The 16,129-nt window shown below is 33.5% G+C and overlaps 1 protein-coding gene across 1 annotated transcript in view; it reads left to right on the forward strand.

Moving 5' to 3' along the window:
• The window catches only part of LOC150110352 (uncharacterized), an 83,256-nt gene that overhangs the window by 42,332 nt on the left and 24,795 nt on the right, over positions 1-16,129 (forward strand). Inside the window, exons 12-16 of the mRNA XM_090393173.1 lie at positions 1,335-1,484; positions 7,443-7,586; positions 11,090-11,227; positions 12,319-12,479; positions 13,467-13,516. Of these exons, the coding sequence (XP_090249299.1) occupies positions 1,335-1,484; positions 7,443-7,586; positions 11,090-11,227; positions 12,319-12,479; positions 13,467-13,516 (643 nt within the window). The remainder of the gene's footprint in view (positions 1-1,334; positions 1,485-7,442; positions 7,587-11,089; positions 11,228-12,318; positions 12,480-13,466; positions 13,517-16,129) is intronic.

Here is a 16,129-nt window from a genome sequence, read left to right on the forward strand (position 1 = left end):
CAGGCATCTACACCAAATGATAACTAATTATCATTCGCTTCTGAAACGCGACTAACTCTTTTCATGACCGTTCAAAATCATTCACGAGAAGAACTAGCGAACTCTTTTATGAAAAAAATTTACATATTACACACGCATATATTTTCTTTCGAATCGAGACAAATGAACATTCTCAGACGTTTGGTAGGATGATGTATTTGGATTTCAGTGTATATAGACTATTTAAAAACTTGAAATATCGGAATGTTTATGTACAATGTTTTCCATAATGGACCAGTATCGCTTATAATGCCATAATTGATTAAATTTTATGTCTTTAAAATATTTCGTCTTTTAGTCAATAACTCAACTTTTATGGAATTTTCCCCTTCCTGTACATGCGTGTTCACAATCTGTGTGTCATTTATACAGCAGCAATCAAACTTGAATTAATCCTAGTATAATATAGTTAGTTGCTACAAATATTGGTAGTCTTTTCTTGTAATATTATCTTTGTTCTAAAAATGAAATCTTCTGTTTTAGCAATAAAATCGTGTGCCTTGTCTCTTGTAACTTTTCTCACAGTTACACAACATTGATCCGAAACCGGAGCCAATGTCGCCTATAATTCTACTTCAATAATTTCTGAAGGGTAAGAAGTAAATCGAACGCAATCGAAGCAAAAAAACCCAATATTTTAATTAATATAATGAGACTATTTCATTCTATTTTCCATGCTGCATTCTATCTCACTCTCATTCAATTTTCATGGTTTTAGCATTCTTCTGAACATTACTTCACTTCTTATTATTTGTGAGTTTCAGTTTACATTTCGACCAAAAATTCGTCGCTCAGGTGATTTATTCATTTCGAAAACTCTGAAACTTGGCATACAGAGTACCGTACTGCTACTTGTTTTCTAGATTTATCAAAATGTGTCTGCTGCTTGGATATGATCGATTCATGATTACAAAAGTAACTCAATCCGGAAGAGCTGATTTCTTTATTAAACGGTCTAAAAGTTTTAATAATTTAGGTGTAGTGTCAAAGGACTATTTACATGGAATACTTTTGTTTTATATAGTCATAACAGCTGGTAGCTCTGGACATCTGTTTCATTTGTCTGTTTTTGCTACACTTGATAGAAGCAGCTCCTTTTTTTTTTCATATCAGTATGCACAATTTCATCCACCCCTTTCATATGAAATAAGAACATTCTTAGATAACCTAAACATCCCTCTATTAATTTATCAGATATTAAAATGGTGTGTATGAAATTACTTCTATGGTTCATGATTTAAATTTAAAAATTTATGAAAATAATTTAACTACCTAACATCCCATGTATTCTGTAGAGAAATGTTCCGCTGAACAGCAAAAGATTTGTGGACGTGGAGGCATCTGTATGGTTGATCAAACGAACCCAAGCGAATTTAGGTGCGAATGTAAAGAAGGATACGTTGAAAAAGGACAAAACAGCAGCGCTAATGGCCCTCTTTGCGAAGGTAAGAATATTTCATGTGTTACTCTAAACATTAAAACTGGAGAGCCCACCACTAGCTACCGTCGACCTTGCTACTAAGTGATGCACATACCGCGATGACGCGCGCTCTCTCATCTGCACGCGGATTTTTATAGAAGAAAGTCTAACAGTTTGGTGATGATTTTAATTCTGACTTACTCCGTTTCGGTTAAACAGATATATATTGTTAAGCACAATCTCGATTTGGTAGACTACATAAACTCACAGCGAGGGTTGCAACGTGTTGAGCGCGTAGCAGTAGGATAAAAAATCTCCGGTCTGCCGATGAAACATTCATTTCTGAATTACTAAATACTAATCAGCTACAACGTAACCACGCTTGTTCATCGGTAGCTGAAGAACAAGGGTTTCCATGTCCGCGCAGCCTACCACAAGCCTGCCATCCGCAAGGGCAACACCAAGCGTCTGTTGGACTGTTGTAAAGCTCGCTCCCTTTTACTCTGGAATAGTGGAAACGTTCTCTCTGGATTGATGAACCACGCTTCATCAACCGGCAGTCCGAAGAAAGAGTCTGGGTTTGGTGAATGCCAAAAGAACGCTTTTGTAATTGTTGTGGTTGTGCCAAGTGGGGAAAGTTTGGTGGGGAAGGTATCATGTCTAAGGCTGATTTTCATGGTTCGGGCTGAGCTCCCCTAGTTCCCATGATAAGGAATCTTAATATTGCGGCCTATATAACATTCCAGATAATTATGTGGTCCGATTTATGTCAACAGTTGGGTGAAAGTTCTTTCCTGTATCAACGAGACAATGTCCGCTTCTCCAAAGTTAGGTCTGTGCAGGAATGGTTTGATGAGATGGGTGTTGAAGAAATGGACGGCCTGCATAGAGACCTGATCTTAATTCCATTGAATACCTGCTGGATGAACTGAAATGCCGATTGAAAGCCAGGCCGAATCCCCCGACATCAGTTAACCGACCTCACTAATACTCTGCTGGAAGAACGGATGAAAATTACCAGAGCTACGAAACTCTAATAGAAAGCCTTCCCAGATGATTGAAGCCTGTGAAAGCAGCAAAGAAGGGACCAAATCCATACTAATGGCTTTCGTGTGTGTGTGTGTGTGTGTGTGTGTGTGTGTGTGTGTGTGTGTGTGTGTGTGTGTGTGTGTGTGTGTGTGTGTGTGTGTGTGTGTGTGTGTGTGTGTGTGTGTGTGTGTGTGTGTGTGTTCTATTTAAGTAGTACAAAAATGCAAATTACTTCTAATGATAAAAAATTTGAAAGAATTTTCGAAAAATAGAACCTCAGAATTGTCCTTTTCGAACCGAATTTCCCGAAAATTACAAACGATAGATGCATAGTGTAATAATTAAAAAAAGTCCAGGCTCAATATTTTATATTGTTTTCTTGTTAAATTCTGTATAAAATCTATATTTAGAATATTTTGTTTAAATGCATAGTAGTTTGAGCGCAACAATTTCGCTTTTTTCTTCGGTCAGTCAAGTGGTCAAGTTGTCATCTTTTCGCCCAGTCTCCCTCTTACTAACTCACTCACATAACATTAAGCATATGCATAATGAATCAGGAAAATTTAGTATAGCTTCATATGAATGCAGATCCAAACGAGTTACAGTTCTCTGGCTGTGGGAACTATTTTTAAATGGCAATGGAGTTTTCAGTGGTAAAAAAAAGCAGGTACACAACGCTGAAATATTTCTTCAATAAGAACAATTCGATTTACATTAGGATCTCAAAAATATCACTTTCGGTCTCAATACGCAATGCAGCATGTCGGTTTATTTAGTGGTTATGTAACGTGTGATACCACCGCTTCTTACATTCGATGCTTGGTCTCAATTTAAGGTTTCTGGATCAGGTAAAAAAAAAAAGGAATGAAATATAGAAAAAAATTTTAAAAATTTAAAAATATACCAAATTCTTAAACTACCCATAGCATTAATCTACTATAAGTTAACAACCTTTTCTTTAGGAGTCCCATAACAAAAAAAAAAAAATGGAATGCACTAGCAAGTGTTTTTCTCCAATTTTGTTAGATTTGTTGTACAGCAAATGTGTGATCTATTTCACGCCAGTATATTTCCATTGTAGAAAAGGAAATCGATATATATATATATATATATATATATATATATATATATCGAACTCGTGGTAAAGGTGGTTTAGCTCTGATCACTTTCCTTAGTATTTTTCCCTTAATGTAAAGCACATCCTCTTGCGGAGATATATTATGCTATGCATTAAAGGTAATGGTCATTACTTATACCGGTCTCGTCAGTGGGAGCCAGACCAGACAATGCTAAGGTTGAAGTAATATATCGAAGTAATATAAAATTACTTGCTATGTTGAATACATGATATACCTAAGCTAAAACACTTTCTACATCTATCTCTCATCCTAAGATTTTATTTAATAAGATCAAAGCACCTTGTAGCAACTTGTTTAGGTAAAATTTAAATAAGCACTACATTACTTCAACCTTAGCATTGTCTGGTCTGGCCCCCACTTACGAGACCTCACTAAAGTAGTGACCGTTGCCTTTAATGCATAGCATCATACATCTCCGCAAGGGGATGTGCTTTACATTAAGGGAAAAATACTAAGGAAAGTGATCAGAGCCTAATCCACCTTTACCGCGAGTTGCCTAGAGTGGCACTACCATGAGTTGTCTCACACTTGCACTACGTGCAGGAGCAAACTTGACTTACTTGTTAGTTTGCTCACTTTGGAAAGAGGATTAAAAACCAAGTTTATATAAAATTACTTGGTATCTTGAATATATAATATACCCAAGTTAAAATATATACATCATTAAATTCCTGACATGTACCCTCAAGGGGCATACAGGATATGATAGTACTACATGAAAAACTTACATCATTATTAACTTTCTATCCACAATTTTTCTCCAAATCAATCTGTTACCCATCAAGATTTCAACATTATCAGACCTTACATTTCTATCTTCTAAGGCACTTTTTACTGTACCAATCCACTTATAGCTTGGTCTTCCTCTGGGTCTTTTTCCTGCCAACCTACCAGAGATCACTTGTTTTGCTAATCTTTCCTCTCCCATTCTATTTAAGTGACCATATCACCTGAGATTAGCTAGCTCTGCTTTATTCATTAAAACAATAATGTTTTATTCATCAGAATCAGGGTCCCCTGGACCACATACACGATTTTCAATGTGATGACCTTTCTTGTATACAACAAATTGCATCCGGTGTGCGATATGCTCCACAGCTCAGCATAAGGAGTTGGATTGGATGTTCATAACAGCCGGTTTTATGTTCTCTTTCAAGACATGCAAGTTGGGAACGCCACCAACATACACAACGGATTTCAAATACCCCCACAGCCAAAAGTCACATGGAATGATGTCCGGGGATCGAGGCGGTTATGACGTCGGAAAGAACTGACTGATAACCCTCTTATTACTAAAATGCGGGCGTTAAAGGCTGTATTGAACGTTCAATGTGTGGCCGTGCTCCATCCTGCATAAAAAACTATGGAGTTCAAACATTGTCTTTGCTGCAATTCAGGAATGACAAAATTTTCCATCATTCGTCGATAAATCTCTCCAGTAATGGAACAGGTTATAGTACCTTTAGGGGTAATATGCTCAAAAAAGTATGGTCCTATTATGAAATCGGCTGGGAATTCACACCACACGATTACTTTTGGAGAATGCAGTGGTACTTGCTGGATCGCTTGGGGATGTTCAGATACTCAAATTCTGCAGTTGTGAGTATTGACCGACCCATTCAGATAAAAATGAGCCTCATCACCTCACAATATTCTCCAAGGCCAGTCATTGTCGACCTCCATTCGGGCAAGAAACGTTAGCGCGAAGGTCATGTGCTTATCATAATCTGCGGTAGTTAGTGCTTGCACACGACTGAACTCATACGGACAGAAGTGAAGCATTTTCCATAAGATTTTCCAGACTGTACCATAAGCCATATCAAGGTTGCGAGCTATTGCATAAGCGCTTGGACCAGTACTAGTCCCCATGTCGTCGAACACCGCAGTAGCAACGTCAGTTACTGTCTCTTCTTGCACTGCTTTCCGTCCTCTGCTAGGTCTAACTCCTAGTGATCCAGTTTCTTCAAACTTCTTAATCATAGCTCTTAGTGCAATAGCTGACATAGAACCTGTATGCAGGTTATGAAGCCCTCTAAATTCCTGAAATGAATGGCTGCTACGGCATTGCACTGTTTAAGATAAAACAACATAACAAGTAAAGCACGTTGAGACAAGGTAGGATGCATATTGAGCACAATTCGTCAGTCATTCGAATAACTGCCTGAACGTTCCCAATCCCCTTTTAAATGGAATTGGTGGCGCTGCTGTCACGTACGCACAGTAAAATTTGCATAATCCTTTTTATCTGCGTTTACTGCAAATATTTGACTGCTTTCTGCTCCGCCAGCGCCAAAAATTTCCCCTATCGGTGACTTTTGGTACTAAATCTTTTTTTTCGCGGAATTCATCTCCCCATGCCTTCGAAAGCCTCAATATATATATATATACACACACACAATATCAGAACCTTGTTCCCTCCACTTCCAAAGATCCGTTCTTAATAAGCCACCCAAAACCTTTTCATCATCATCTCAAATACCCTGGTGTATATATAAAATATTGTGTGATTGCGATATTCCTTATTTTGGCACACAGACAAATCTGTTGAATTGCATATGGAAGAACACATGAGGGACATTACTTACAAGAGACAGCGAGCCAGTGCATTATCAATTCATATCCTTTTCTCGGCTAATCCTAATGATGAAAGGCAAAGTCACAAAGTCTGCTGGGAAAAAATCTACTGACATCTTCCGTTGCAATGACGAAAAATATTAGTAGAGAGAAAAATCGTGGAATCTAGGGAAATCATCTTCAATCCTGTTCATCTAAATAATAACTTGAGCTACAACCTTCCAGATAGTCATTCAGCTGTAATCATGTACTGGCGTTCACGAGATGCTACTAGCACGTACTTTCCCAACAATACAACAAACGAAAGAACAGCTTTAAATACAACCACAACGATTTAATGTCAGTTATATATAGAGACTCTCTATGATGTTCATAGTTTATTTAAGCTTCAGTGTTTTTTCTTTTTTCTTTCTTTTGTAAAGTCACCTGATGAAGACCTGTTACAAGCCTAAACTAGTCGTGTTTTTATATTAAAACCTTTTTACTTAAATCTAGATTCTAGTCATTCAATTCTTTTTAAAAAATATGTATGTTAACCAAGTTAATGACCATTCTTTCATATATATATACGCAATGCAGCACGTCGGTTTGTTTATTTGTTTATTGAAAACAATGAGAATAGTAACAAGTGAAACTTGAAAAATGAACTGTGATTTTCATAATTTTTCCAATCTAGTAATATTAATAGAATAACGAAATTAAAAGCATTAAAAAGAAATAGCTGTAAGTAATAGAATACCAACAAGCAGGGCCTTATCCATTGGGCTAAATGGGCCCAGGAACGCCATTGATCCATATATTAAATAATACATATAATTAATTATATGTATTATTTAATTATTTCTCAATCCAATGTGATTAAGGCTCCAATTTGTTTTAGCCAAGTGACGCTCATTCTTGTGAAGACACCACTGCCAACAAGTCACTTTCGAATGCAACTCTAACTCGAAATGATCTTGAAATATTTGAATGTGAGATTTGGTTTCGGTTTAGCTATAATATTTGCTTCAAAGCAAACATCTACCCACTTTCTCCACATGCGAAGTTTGTGAAGTTCAGTCATTTCAGGTATTCTAACCATTGCCACTACAATCTTCTTTTCTTCAAACTTATTGAAAATGTAAGATTCTTCTCAGAAATCAGATCTGCTTCCACTCTTTTCCGTCTGTTACTATTTAAATCGAAATCATGATTAGCATGCTTATAACAAAATTGAATATTTATATATATGTTTCTTTCAGAACGGAATGAGTGCATGGCAGGCCAAAAAGGAAGGAAAATGTGTGATGCTAAACGTGCATATTGCGAGGTTGACGTAGCACAAAACAGAACAACTTGCAAATGTCGCGAAAAATTCGCCGAGGACGAAAATGGAATTTGCAAACGTAAGTAATCAGTTTATAATTTCACCTACTATATTATTATATTTTACACGTTTTGAAACTTTGTGATTTCATTTATTTAGCTTATAAAAGATTTGTATTTATAATCCTGGCATCCGAACTACCACCTGATATAATGCTCCCTAGTTACTCTTTCGTCATTTGTGTTTTCTTGCATTCTTTTTCTCTTTCGCTCCGCCTCAATTTAAAGCACTCATTTAATTACAATACATTGATAATATTATTATGTCACTTTCTTTCATAATTAATCAACTGTAATACTGTTATAGCAATTAAACAGGTTATTGGGTATGATTTGCAATTAACAACTTGTAAGAAACGCCTTTATTTATTTACTATTTATGAAAATGATGAACATATACTCAGCACTTTGTATTGAATTATTACTGGACAGAAAAAAGAAATACTATGGTTTAAATTGTAATAAGTAAATACTAAAATGGTAATGAACATTGTCATTGTCAAATTATTATTATTATTATTATTATTATTATTATTATTATTATTTAAACTGCAATGTGTAATTAATAGTATTTACATCCTGTATACGTGAACAATAACTTATAATTACAATGATTAATAATTAGTAATATAATAATACATAAATTATATTTTAATATCAATTGCATTAATTACAACAATATTATTATAATGATATTAATTGTAATCTATACTGAACCACTTCTAAAAAAATGCAGAATCGTTGCGTAAATGTTACTGTATATGCATGTAATTTATTTGATAACTAATAAACTTGTAAAGTATTATTATTATTATTATTATTATTATTATTATTATTATTATTATTATTATTATTATTATTATTATTATTATTATTATTAAAATAAATAAATAAATAAATAAAAAATTATAAGTAGCAGTAATAGTATTTCAGCCCTAGTAGTAGTTTTATCTTTCCACCAGAGGAGATCTAACGCTATCAAACACATGGCATTAACACTGAATACTTTGAAAAACATTCTAGACTGCATTCATGTTTTCGCATTTTTGTGGGAAAAACGATATTGGAAATTGGCAATTCCAATTTCCAATAATAGAACTATAACACAGTAGCTGATACCCTTCAAGCAATAACTGTGCATGTAATCATCTTTCTGAATTATCAACCGTAGTTAATTGACATGTTTAATTTGAGAGCATTTAATTAACACTAACTTATTTGGAAAAAATTAATCAAAGCACATATCCTTAAGGATTTATATATAATGCTATGCACTATGAGAAGGGCCACTAGTCAGACCGGTTTCGATCTCTATTGAGGTCTCGTCAGTGTAGTGGCCCTTCCCATAATGCATATCATTATATATGTCCGTATGGATATGTGCTTTGTATTATGGGATACAAAGGCAATGCGAAGGCATTAGCCTCTATATACGAATTGCCCTGTCATGAAGTTATTTCATGAGCAAACTTTGTTTGCTTATACTTGGATAAAGGATAAAACCAATAATAAAATTTCTTGGCATCGTTAATTGATAGTATAATCAAGTGGAAAACGTTTCAATGTTTAATAGTGTCCAGGGCCTCAGTTGGTAGTAACAGCCACTGCACCTACAAAGCTCTTTTATATGCTTCAGAGTGTTCTGAAATGGGGATTGAAAGCAGTAACATGTCTGCCTAGAGACTCCCATACATGCTCAACAGGATTAAGTTCAGGAGATCTGGCTGGCCAATCCATATGTACGATATTCTCTTCTAGATATTGGTCCACGATAACACTCGCCCTCATCGAGTGAACTCGTTGATCAATATCTTCAACTAGAGACTATCGCAAGTATGGACTGGTCAGCCAGATCTCCTGACCTTAGTCCCCTTGCGCATATCTTGAATGCTCTAGGTAGGAAGGAAGGAGCCTTGCTACTCTCAATCTCCTTTCGATTACATTGAGTAACTTAGGAGAGTTTTGCAGAGGCAGTGGTTTTTATCACCACTTCGGCGTTCGACACTATTACACATAATATTAAGCATTATTGTCAGCTTAGAGAAGTAACTAAGAAATATTGCAATGAGAGGTATTGCTAAGAGAAGTAACTGCATTTCTTATAGAGGCAGCACTTTGATAATCTCATTTTGACCTTTTGTTTATGATCATTGTCTTCTTGCCTCTTTGTTACTGAATCAAGCTATTCATTTACAACTTTTGTTGGTGTTTCGTTAACATGTCATATCATACTGTTTTTTACCTGCATAAAAATTCATCCTACATATTTTGAGTTATTGTGATTTTTCTCTTTGTTCCTTAATTTATAGAAACTAGTGTATAATTTGAAATATCGACATAATACATAAATATATAGTTATGTATTCATGTCGATATTTCTATGTATGAATATAAATAATGTATGATTTTATTGGCGAAACGATTCTATGACAATAATCATTCCGTTCTCGCTGGATGAAATTAATTTTTCTAATTTGCTATAATAATATCTCGGTTAAATATCAACGAGTTAGATGTTTACATTTTGCTTTAGGTAAAATTATGTCTACATTACAATTGTGTGATAATGAATTTTGCAACTGTATAGAAGAAGTTATTACAGAACGCACCTTTTTGTACTTATCTACGATCCTTTCCTTTCTGGGCTTGATGTTATCTAGGTAAATGACGGAAATGCAGCTGGTGATGAAATTTCTCAAATGAAATCAATAAAAGAATTCTGAGTATCATAACAGATGTTCGTGTTTCAGAGTAATTAAAGAAAACTGTAGAATGTTACTATTGCTGAAAATGTTAGGTTTGTAACCTAGCGTGCCAGTAATTTTCATCTGCTTTCATGTATTGTACTGTCATTGGTGTTATGAAAACCAAATATATTTAAACTTTAGTGAAAACAAGTTAATTATTCTTTCTTAAATATCTTATCAATATTTCGTTATTAATTATATGTTAATCAAGAAGCTGAAAACTTCACAGAATGAGCTTATAGCTGTTTTTATTGTTCTTGATTTCAAAATAAAAATGCCAAACCTTTATATTAGTACAATTCATCTATGAAGACTGGAAACAAGACAGCTGTTGTCTCTTAACTTTTAACCTTGGAATCTTAATAAAATAGTTTCTTGTGACATAGAAAATTATGTACGCCACGCTAAAATTAAAAATGTCAAAGAAATGGTGAACACTGTCTGATTCATTAAACTTCTATTTGGTTAATATTTTAAAAGTTGCTAAAAAATTGGGAAAAAATTGTAGAAGAGTAAGCCTAAATTGTAGGATGAATAAGGATTGTATATCTAATTCGGACAGTACTGGGTGAAATCCACATAATACAAGTGAGGATTTTATTAAAAATATAAAAATATTTCTTACCTTAAAGATATTCGCCATATGCTATCTAAACTTAACAAAAATAGCGATTACTTCTCAGTATTATGTTATTTTTTATATTACTTAATCATTAATACACTCCTTTTCGATCCATAATTGTGGTACTTTATAATCTTTCCTCATGACATCACAGCTATCTGCAAAATTCAGAGGAACAACGAAATCTGTCGTTCTTATGGAGCTCAATGTGATGAAGAATCCAGTGAGGAGTTGAACTGTATCTGCCCGCCTGCCTTTTTGCCATTTGAGCATAACAAGCACTGCCAGCTCGGTAAGTTTTAAAACGAAGAGCACAGTTGCCTACTATTATTTATATTATCAAATAGTAAAGGTCTATACAATGCGAAATTTCACTGCCCAATGTGAGCTCACAACCCTTACTTGAGGTGTATTGCTTACTGGATTAATGTAATATTATTTCTTCTGCTGTATAGTTAATATTTAGCATTATGTCAATTAGTTTTGTTCAGCAGATTTCACCAGCCAGGTTTTCCTTTTGATTATTTCGAGCTTCACTTTTTCTTCACAGTAAAATCTCTTTCCACATCTCCGTATACCGTTCATTTAGTGTTTGTCTAATTTCTCTCTTATTCCTTATAAATATCATCTGACTTCCCGCCATATCAGCTTTACTTATCGATATTTGTTTTCGTGTTATTTTTGACTTCACGTTTCTAAAATTGTGCCTGAATATAAAATTTCATTCTAACGTCTTCATATTCAGTGAGATTGTGTTTTTGATGCCAGCTGTTCACCATATTGATTTTCTAATGTCTACGGAATGTCTACATTTTAATGGAGACACATTTATTGTTTCCAGTTATTGATGAACTTATTAACAGGGATAAAAACGCAATTAACATGTAGAAAATGTAAACAAAATTACTTGCTCTACATGCTCATGATTGTCAGTTTTTATGCAACATATGGAAATTTGCGATCTTATCCCTGATTCTCTCTCTCTCTCTCTCTCTCTCTCTCTCCCCTCTCTCAATTTCTTAGCTTTTAATAATCTTAAAAGCTCTAGATGCTTTTTGTTATAAAACATAACGGTGTGATATTATAAGGTGTCTTATTATAAGCCTGCATTTCAAGACTACAGAGATAAAACTTGAATTATTCATCTTCCACTGAATGTCGTGTAACTCGCGGGAAATTTGCGAATAAGTCCAGATAGACCTTATTCATAAATATCCTTTCGACTTCATTTATTCATAAAATCAAATAGAATTCGCGAAATATTTGAATTTTAAACCCTTAAAACTGACACATTTAAACTTATGATTAAATATTTATATTTAATTAACTTTATATTTTAATTCATCTTTCTTTTTTAACTGACTGTCAACAATTTCCGATTAGCTGCTTACTCGTACAAAGGTGAACTGAAACCAGGAAAAAAATATGGGATGATTCCACCAAAGTATGGAAAAAGATCAGTAAAGAAGTTAAGTCTTCTGCACAGCCCGGACTCGACAACATGGTTTGATTTAGATACGTTGAAAAAAGACTTCGTGATATCTGTAAGTGAATTCTAATTCATTCTTGTATTTCATCAGTTTTACCTTATTGATTACAGAGATTACAATCTCTAAAAAAAAAAAGATTTTATCTCATGGGATTCAATTTCACATCTAACTTATTCTCGCATCTCAGACTTGAAGGAGAGTGAAGAATTTTTTAAACAGAAATGAGACAGAATTTTGTTTTAATAGCATCAAAATCTGCTAAAATATCAGTGTGTATATCGTGTGTTCGTGTACACACACACACACACACACACACACACACACACACGTTATACACACAGATATTTTAGCAGATATTTTATTTTAAACCTTGAGGTTTGAATTGCTTGAGCCCTACAACGTTTAATAAATGAAGAAGAGGAATGCAGTTCACTATCATCAGCAAAACCATAAATATGACACTGAAGTTGGTGAAAAAAAAAGTCTGTCTAGGAAGAAAATGCGAAGAAAACTTAGAGCCTTGAGGTGCTTAACCACTATGATCCTAAACGAGCACAGAGAGGAACTCGGAAATCGAATCAACAAGGGTAGTAGAAAGACCATAAGATGGAAGCTTGGTAAGCAAATCATCATGCCAGACTGCATCAAATACCTTAGAAATATCAAGAGTTGCCTGCGTGATTTTCTCCAGACTTTTCGATGGCTTGTGTTCAAAGGCGAGTTAGTAGATCTGCCATGCAGCGAGAGAAGTAAATCCATAATTGTTTACTTAATGAATTACATATTGATTGATAAAAACTCCTGGAAGAAACTTATGTGTTCTCTATTTTCGAATTTTCTGTACGTTTCTATAGGTTCAGCTATGAAATAATGACAGATTTATAATATCCCCTATTTCAATTGATTACAAGAAAGTAATTTCCTGTTAAATATAAAAATATTGTTGAAATAATAATTTTTTGATTTTTTGTAATTAATTTTCAATAATTAATCTTGATTTTAAAATGCCTATTAATGAGATTCTTTATATTATATTTTTAGATGAATCAATTATTTGGTAGAAATGTGATTGCTCAAGTATTAAACTGCAGGTAAATATAATTACTTCGAAACAAAGTAATAATCATGAATGAAATGTGAAATTTACATTATTTTATATGCAAATATCGCCGAGTTCCTAGCTCCCATAAAAATCATCAACAACCTTAATGTATTTTTTAAGTAATAAGTATGCATTAAAATCAGTTAAGTATTACTTATGGTATTTCATGCAATTCTTGGACACGAAGAGTTGTAAACCACGTCACCTTAAAACTTTGGGTGGGAGTATTATTATTATTATTATTACTTAATTCATATAACTGATATGAATTATTCACAGTCAAGACAAGATATCATTTAAACAACAATTTTACTGGTGATGCAGAGCAATTCAGATTCTACCCAAAAATCTAAGAATAGTCTGTCACGTAGCGTCTTAAAATATGGACTGTTCCGAGTAATGCTGTTTTGTAGAGCACACAGGGTCACTTCGTTGATGTTTAATTGCTATAAATAATTGGACAGCTTCTTTGAAATTGCACCCAATAGTTATCACGAATAACTATTGGGATGAATTTGATGTCTTAAAGCACAGGCGGCCAAATTTGATTGTAAAATATTGATATTTAGTTTTTTTTTCAGTTCTTTGTTGTTAATGTTGTTATCTCTGGGCACTGCAATATCAATAATCCAAACTCGATGTTTGATAATTGTGATGTCAGATTTATTGTGTTCCAAATCAGTTTGTATTCTAAAGTCCCAGAGAATTTTTGAACTTTCGTTTTCTAATACTATCTCTGCTTTATGCTGCCACCAGTTTTCAGAAGTAGGAAAGCCATATTTTTGTATACATGCCAACGAATTATTTTGGCCAATTGATCATAGCGGTATTTATAATCAGTTTGAGCTATCTTTCTGAAGACACTGATTAAATGTTCTACAGTCTCATCTTTTTGTCGCATAATCTGCATTTGCTGTTATTATTGATGTTCAAAATTTTTGCTTTCATTGCATTAGTTTGTAATGCCTGCTCTTGATCTGCTAGAATAAATTGTTCTATTTCTTTTTTCATATATCCATACTGTAGCCATTGCTACGTCTTGTTCACGTCAGTTTTTTCCTCAGTATCTGGGAGGAATTGGAATTGCTTTTAGAAAGCCCTCTTGTGTAATTGCTTGAAGCATTTGCTCAGTGCTATTGTCGACGTAACTTTTTAAACTAATTTCTTCTTCCATAATCTGTCTCATTTGCAGCAGACCCTGTCCACCTATTCTCCTTGGTAGGTACAACCAGTAAACATCATTTCGTGGATGTAATGCATGATTCATAGTCATTATTTTTAATTAATAATTATTTTATTAATTAATAATTTTAATAATTAACATTAATTATTATAAATAATTTTAATTATTTTGGGAGGACAATTATTCACAAACTGTATACAACAAAAACTAAAAAAGAATAGTAACAACAAAAAAACAATAAAAACAATAATACATGATGGTAATTATATAATCCATATGCCAGAAATGCCATAAAAATCTAAGTTAAGGATGAAAAAAAATACAAACGTTTACAAATGGAAGTTAATTAATTAATAAATTAATATGATAATTTAATTATTATAAATAATTACTATAAATACTTAAGAATTATTAATAAAATTAGTAATTATTTTATTATAATTAATCATTAATTATTATTATTATTAGATCAGCATGTCTTAAAGCAAAACTAACAGACCAGTTATTTATATCGTTACACATCCTAACATGGGAGAAACTAAAACTCAACTTCCTTATGCAAATCGAACTATTTTAAAAAAAGTAATAATGATATTAGCATTGAGGATGGAAAAATAAGTATGAAATGCGATAATAAAGAAAAATTGTACTTCCTTCGTCACATCGCTGCGTTATATATATTTGTATTTTGTATATATTTGAAAAAATTTGTATCTTTTTTGCATCCTTAACTTAGATTTTTTTGCGATCTGGCATATGGATTGTATAATTATCATCAGTTATTATTGTTTTATTGTTGTTCTTATTTTTTTATTAGTTTTTGTTGTACGGTTTTTGAATAACTGTTCTCCCTAATTCGAAATTTAGTATTTTATAATGAATTTTAATATCGAATGTTGATTTTACATCACAAAGAGATTGTTTCCAGCCAGGTTGGATTAGTAGATAACATTCCTTTTTGTATCCAACAGGCTAATTATTGTCATCCTACTATGGTATGGATAATTATACGTCTAAGAAGTAGATAATTTTTACCTCCCGATGAGTACAATAGTGCACTGGAATGACTTCTAATGGGACTATATTGATCGAGTACATATAATAAACAACTAAGTTATACCAACTAGTTTCACCAACTAAGGCTGTTGGCATCTTCAGGGTACATAACTGATGTAAGGCACTGAAAAGTAAAAAACTGTTACAAACTATAATCAACCGATTCCAGTATATTAGACAAAGAACAGAGCGCGTACAATACATGCATAGCGCGTGCATGATCTCCCTTGTTATTATTGGTGACGTCAATAATAACAGAGAAGAAAAATCTAGGTTAGCTTTTCATTCAGACTTCCGCTCCCGAATTTTTAAAGAAGCCACAGCAGTTGCCCGCTGTATACAAAACCTTAACAAGAACCAAGG

This window comes from Typopeltis vanoorti, chromosome 1, assembly GCF_054136105.1.
Source record: "Typopeltis vanoorti isolate ZY-2024b chromosome 1, IOZ_Tvanoo_1.0, whole genome shotgun sequence".
Lineage (NCBI taxonomy): Eukaryota > Metazoa > Arthropoda > Arachnida > Uropygi > Thelyphonidae > Typopeltis > Typopeltis vanoorti.